Source organism: Hibiscus syriacus, unplaced genomic scaffold, assembly GCF_006381635.1.
Source record: "Hibiscus syriacus cultivar Baekdansim isolate YM2019G1 unplaced genomic scaffold, ASM638163v2 tig00110610_pilon, whole genome shotgun sequence".
Taxonomy (NCBI): Eukaryota; Viridiplantae; Streptophyta; class Magnoliopsida; order Malvales; family Malvaceae; genus Hibiscus; species Hibiscus syriacus.
Genome location: NW_024062800.1, coordinates 2,815,982 through 2,822,718, shown reverse-complemented (window position 1 = coordinate 2,822,718; position 6,737 = coordinate 2,815,982). Strand labels below are relative to the sequence as shown.

The following is a 6,737-nucleotide window of genomic DNA, read 5'->3' as shown; positions in this document are numbered from 1 at the left end:
GTTCATCATGAACATATTCTTCAATGACATATTCATTCTTTTCCCATTTGAGAACAATTCTCAAATTACGAAACCAGTCAAGGAAGTTTATGCCATTAAGCTTATCATTCTCAAGGAGTGATCGCAGTGATAAAGTGTTGTTTTCCATTTAAATCTACAACAATGAAAATATTAAAGTAAGTAAGTCTACCGAATTAAAATTTATAAATAGGTCTTTATTTACAAATTACACCTACTATTTTATTCAAAATTAAAAACCCTCTCTGTTTTAATTTTAGAAACAATAATCGAAAATTTTTCTAGTGGGTGAGTATCCATAATACATCAATTTCCTAAATCAACTTTCCTTTTCTTTTAGGATATTGATTATTTAGGTAAGTAATACTTTACTAGTTACATCTGAGGTAACTCCTCATTTTGGTGAACAACTCTTGTTTAAGTCATCTCATGACTTATCCAAATATTTAACCTCTAGGTTTCTAATCCTATTAGAATAACCTAGCTAAGTTATTACCAATATCTCAACCGGTGAATATCACTTGCTTATTCTTCGTGTTTAACCAAGATAGATTTTGTGTGCCAATGCTTTGGAAAAGCCCACACAACATTGATCGAAGCCTTAACGAGGGTAAATATTAGACGGTTAAGTTAACTTAGAATATAAAGAGGGATGTGCATAATTATCTCATCATTGTTCGTTTTAATATTAGGTCCTTATTGATCTCATCAATATTTATTCTTATTTTATCATTTGATGCATTGCATACATAACAGATATAGCAATAAATAAGATGCAATGATTATAGCCCAAAAACAATGACTAAGGTGGCCTATCCCAAGCTAATAGGAGAACCAAAAAACCCTAAAGCCTAAGATTGCTCTCTAGGTATTTTCTCGGCATTCTTATGCTCATTGTGAATCTTCATAGGATTACAATTTTAAAAGAAATTTGTTTTACATACGAGGGAGTAAGATGAGAAGAGAAATACAACTTAGATATAGAAAGGCACGTCTCGCAGACCGTATTTCAAATTAAACCATTGTAAATTGAACAAGGGCTATAACCATGCATGTTAAACACCGTGCAAAACAAACATATCATATATATACACGTTGTTACGCCTTTGTTAAAATATAATATGGGCATTCAATTTGTACTACTGATGAAGGGTTAAGGGGTGGAGCCCCTAACGTGAATCAGCCGTCGCGGTACGGACGGTGGGATTTTTTAAAAAATAGTACTTTCATTTCTATAGAAAAACCTCACGATTTGATAACACTTATCAACAAAATCGTGCTTTTGGGATTTTCAATCTCGAAGGTTTTCTGCATCGAAACAACCTTTGTTCCACTGCCAAACGTGATCTGCTATCGAACTCCCACGGATCATCATGTCAACAATTGACATATGAATTTCGTAAAATCCTTGCAGTAACAAATAGATTGAAAAACATATTAATAAATTAACATATTAATCGTTGCGGTTATCGATTTGAACAATGATATCATGCATATTTGCCGAAAACAATAAAACTATAACATGCATCTCATACATATCGCATCAACCAAGAATTTAACCCGAATTCGGATCATACAAGTGGCTCTGATACCACTGTTGGGACCATTGGCGCACCCCACGACGTAGTGAAAACAAAACTCGATGGTCTCATTAGCGATCCAAGTACGTAAAACCGAGATCGAGAGGACATGATGCGAATACTTACAATAGGTTCTTGAAAAAGTGATCACAAACGGTTCGAATCGTAAGCTTCCATGAAAACACGTCTCGGCCTCTACTTATTTACTCGATTGAGAGCAAAATTTTTCTTTTCCCAAAATCGATTTTGAGAAAAATGGCTGAAGTAAAACGACTGCTAGACCTTACCTCCTTTAAATATATCAATTACCCTAACATCTTAGGGTTTTTTAAAGTTATTTCGAATTAATAAAAAAAATATTATTTAATTAATTCAAATTAAATATACATTAAAGTCTTATAATCTGAATTACAATCTTTAATGTTTATTTAAAAACTTATTTAATTATTCTGAATTATATATCAATTAAAAGAGTTGTAATCTAAATTACATTCTTTTAATGCTTACTTACTATATTCGGGATAATTAAAATCATATGTATATCAAATATACATATCTTAACTCTAGATATATTTTAGTAACATACAACAAATTGTACATCTTTGCTCATTCAATCCTAGGGTGTCACCCTGTAGGTTCTTGTAACGTTAGTAGTAATTATTAGAACAATTCTAATATTACATAAAATGAGTGACATCTAGCAATATATCATTGTCACATAAGTTACAAGAAATTATGATTCGACATATCATCTTCGTGATTAACTCTGTTATGTTTTACATCCTTTTGTCCTTTATATCTAGAATAGGCACAAGTCTTAGAATAGTCACACTTGTATAGCCCATCTATTGTTTCTTGATATCTAGAGTAGACTATAATTAACGAATAATTTGTGATATCACATATCAACTTATTCGAGCATGGCCATACATTTCTAGTCTCACTCAATCAAGTGCCCTATGATATATTTCCTATTATGTAGGAAGGACAAATCCTATCTTAACCATATACACCCCACTACATATTCGAGATATATTCAATAACAGTCTCTATAGTGCAACCAGTTACGGAGCATGTTTAACTGTATCAAAACTTACAACAATATATGTTGGGATGGCATTGATCTCAAGTCTGAGAATCATACATATAGTCATCACCATGAGCAATGTTATGACCGTTACATAATAATCCAAGACATATGCTCATGATGGGTTAATCCAATACATTGTTCTCTAACAATATAATCATGTATCAATTCTGACAACTCTATGTCAATGACAACTCCTTGTCATCAATCAATAACATGTTAGTCTTAAGCGTATTATTATTGTCTATGCCCATAATAATACTTGACTATGGATCTTTTAATAATGTTATTATATGGACTTTATTATCTTTAAGTTTATGTTAAACACAATCATATAACTGAAAATAATATTGGTAATGTCTTTATTCAAGCATGAGGGTCGACTACTTCATGTTTGGAATATTCCAAGGGAATCTCAATCCCTCCAGATAGCGTACCTAGCGACATCTGTCCACACATCGTCCCTTCCTGCTCCCCCATGCATCAGTGGTGTAAACCTCCAATATGATCTCTTAAAATTAATGTAGACGGTGCGATGGTCGGCCCCCCTGCACAAGCTGGAGTTGGGATTCTTGTTAGAGACAGTCTTGGTATGGTGGTAGCAGGTCAAGCCATTATGTTATCTGGGTGTGGTGATGCTGCAGTGGTTGAAGTGTCTGCGATCAATGCTGGTCTTCATCTTGTCTATTCCTTTCAAATCCATTAGGTGGTTATAGAGAGTGATTCTTTAAACCTTGTGCGTCAACTCCTTCACAGTCGGATTGATCTATCAGTTGCTTCATTTCATCTGGTTGAGGCACACAGTCTTCTGGATTCCTATGCCCATGTCTCAATTGCCCGTCTGACGTACAACAAATCAAGTTGTCCATGCGCTCGCTCATCAAGCTACTAAGTTAGCTTATTCGTTATACTTTGATTATGATTGTCCAGATGTTATTACTTCGATTTTTCTGACTGATGTCACATTTAGCTAAGTAATATATTGTCTTTTCCAAAAGAAAAATATCATTATAAAATTTTAAGTGATTATCTTTTATGTATCCTCATAAATTGTGATCACTTATCTTTTATTCATCCTCGTAGGTTTTTTAGATTGTTTTTATTAATATTTTCACCATATTTTTCTTATGAATCATTCGAGAATATAGATTTCCATATATTTGATTTATATCATTTTAATGTTTTTTCATTTGGATAAGTAAAATATATTTTAAAAAAAATGTAATACTTAAATTGTACATTTCACTGCTGTTTTCAGGAATATTTTCTTGATTAGTTTGAAATGATTACAAAATAATATCTATTTAAAAGATTTTTAACCATATGATAACAAACGCTTACACACCCTTGTAAATATTGTGCTCAAACCCGAGACTCGAAACCTTGATGAATATGTGTAGAACACAGAAGAAATCCATCTCAAACTTTAAAGCACAACAAATGTAATTTCACCAACAAATTTCACCTTCTTCAACACAGGTTGAATGTTATAGATTTTATATCAGAGATCAGCTTTTTTCTACTATTAACCAAAGATGACTCTGCCAATAAAGAGTATATTTTCATTATGCAATGGGGATATGCAGTTTCATCTAAACATGACTGCTAAAACATACCAGAAAATTTGTTTATAGAAGCAAACGAAAGAAATCAACTTTACCTCATTTCACCATTTAGGCATCACAAAGATTCCGGCACTCCTTTCGGACAAGCCACCCAGTTTAATGCTTTAGTCCATCAGCATATACACGCCATTTCTCGGTCTGTTTTTCAGCTTAAAGGCTTCTTTCTACAACACTGAAAGCACTCATTCTCGGTCGGTTTTCCAAGTAAAGTACACTTGGTCTCATGAAAGAAAATATGCAGCTAGGTAAACAAAAAGGTTGTTTCCAGATGCAGATCCACTAAATAAAAAGATTTCTCATGGTAAAAATCACTGTTTTTTTCCTTGTAATTTTTGATGAAACCATGGAATATTACAAGCATTACTTATCAAAATAGCTCAAAACTAAAATTAACCGTTTGGGAAATGGAATAGGAAACTGCAAAAACAAATAACGAGGAACAAAAAGAAACATTTGATTCCATACACGCACAGACCAGCATTGCTTGTGGAATGATTTTTCTTCTGGTATAAGAAAGAAGACAAAATCCACGGTGAATCTGGAACCTCACTTGCACTCAACAACAGCTTCAGCAGCCCGTTGAGGCTTGTTTTTGCGCCTGCTACCAATTTGCCGGTATCCGACCGATTTAGTTGAGTCATCAGTGCTCAACTTTGTTGTAACACCATTTCCTTTCTTGAGTGAATCTATGTTTTCTTTTGTTTGCATTGACCTTTTCCTCTTCCCTCCGTTCTCCGTGGCAGCCTGATTTTTCATCTCTTTGGCAGGAACTGAACCTTTAAAGTCTTCACCATCCTCTTCAGCCTTCTCCACTTCATCTTCATCGAAATCATCCTTCTGCTTTTGTGGCCTTCCTCTTCTCTTATAAGCCGGAATTTTTTCGTCGACACCGCTTCCCGGATCATCAAGAGAAGAAACGACATTCTGCTTCTTTGCTTTTCCTCTACCTCTTCTCATTGTTAAAGATCCACGTAAACAACAATTTCAAACAACCAAAGAAGGTTTCTGCAAAGACAAAAAGATGGATTCAGTGCAAAAAATTAAATATGGAAATACCAAGAACAAAGCTTAACAAGTGACACAAAATGGAAATAGCACACTCTGTTTTCGGAATCCAGTTAAAAATTAAGCAAATTACATACCATAACATCAATATAATTGGGCAAGGTCTGGAAACAAGAGGCAATACTAAATAAATGAAGAATATCCATGCAGCCATTCAATCATTCCAACAAAAACACTCACCCCATTCCTACCTTATTTCGATGCAAAATATCTAACAAAAGAAATAGCAAGTACACACTCCTAAACAGACCTTGTAAAAACCGCCTAAACCAAAAAAAGATATTCTTATTTGGTTCATCCAACTGCAGGTTTCCCCTTGTAACTGCCTTTCTTGCGAGAATAAATCAAAGAGATTTCATAAAGAAAATAATCATTGGATAGAAATAGAATAATTCGAATAATAAGATTCAAGACAAATGAAACTAAATTTAACCTAAAAAGTTCACAAGAACAAACTCCAAAACCAAACAACCACAATCTCCAAGTTTGAGCAATCAAGAGAGAATACAGACCCCCCCCCCCCCCAAACAAATCAATCAATACAAAATCCATGACCCTTTCATGTTATTTACCTTCCGATATAAACTTGCACCATCTTCAATATATTAATCCAAGGTTAAGAACAGCAGATGTTTTTCCTATCTGAATTCCTAAAAGTTACAAAATCTATGACTCAAAATAACAATATACATATCTTCATCACCAAAAAAACAGCATTAACTCCACATAAATGATAAATCAATAAAACATGAAAGAAACATTTGCATGGCTTTTTCCTCTTCTTTTTTTCTATAGATAACTCCGTTACCATAAAAAAAGAAAGAAACAAGAAAAATGAAGCTGATCTTTTAACATACATCAATATTCTGCCTCCTTGAAACAAAATCCCATGTTTCAGAATCTCATTATACCAATCCAAGAAGTTACTACAAGCACAAGGGGGAAAGAAAAGCTGGGTCTTTATTTCTTTCAAAGGTTACTGAAGCAAACAAAGAAGAAAAGAAAGCTTTATTTTTCTTGGAGAACTATGATCTGAATGAGAAATAAAGAAAACCCAGATCAGATAATATAAAGCTTTATTTTTCTTGGATAACTATAATCTGAATGAGAAATAAAGAAAACCCAGATCAGATAATATGGTGCAAGTTAAGAGGAAACTATCAGCAAAGACACAACGGGTTTTTAAAAGAGTTTAAGCGATGGAGCAGAGAAGGCAAGGCTGAGGAAGAGAAAAGTGTTATAAAGATAGTTTTTTTCCCCCCTCTTTGGTGCGTCTTAGAAGGGTTGTTATAGTTTTCGTATTAGAGTTAGAAAAATTGTACTTGTAGGGTTAAAACTGAAGGTGGCTTTAGTCCTCACTGT

The 6,737-nt window shown here is 33.6% G+C and overlaps 1 protein-coding gene across 2 annotated transcripts; it reads right to left on the bottom strand.

Annotated features, from left to right (window-relative positions):
* Positions 1 to 4,609: 4,609 nt before the first annotated feature.
* LOC120135489 lies at positions 4,610 to 6,439 on the bottom strand. Of its 2 annotated transcripts, none has more exons than XM_039151765.1 (2): positions 6,141 to 6,439; positions 4,610 to 5,315 (listed from the first exon to the last, which is right to left on the bottom strand). In XM_039151765.1, the coding sequence occupies exon 2, from the start codon at positions 5,265 to 5,267 to the stop codon at positions 4,857 to 4,859; it is 411 nt and encodes a 136-aa protein (XP_039007696.1). In that variant the 5' UTR covers positions 5,268 to 5,315; positions 6,141 to 6,439; the 3' UTR covers positions 4,610 to 4,856. The 2 variants fall into 2 exon arrangements, with proteins under 2 accessions (XP_039007696.1, XP_039007695.1); XM_039151764.1 differs by having other exon boundaries at positions 6,233 to 6,439.
* Positions 6,440 to 6,737: the final 298 nt, after the last annotated feature.

Bases quoted from the DNA above. Each gene is read 5' to 3' on its own strand.
- LOC120135489 (XM_039151765.1), bottom strand. From the start codon at position 5,267: ATGAGAAGAGGTAGAGGAAAAGCAAAGAAGCAGAATGTCGTTTCTTCT.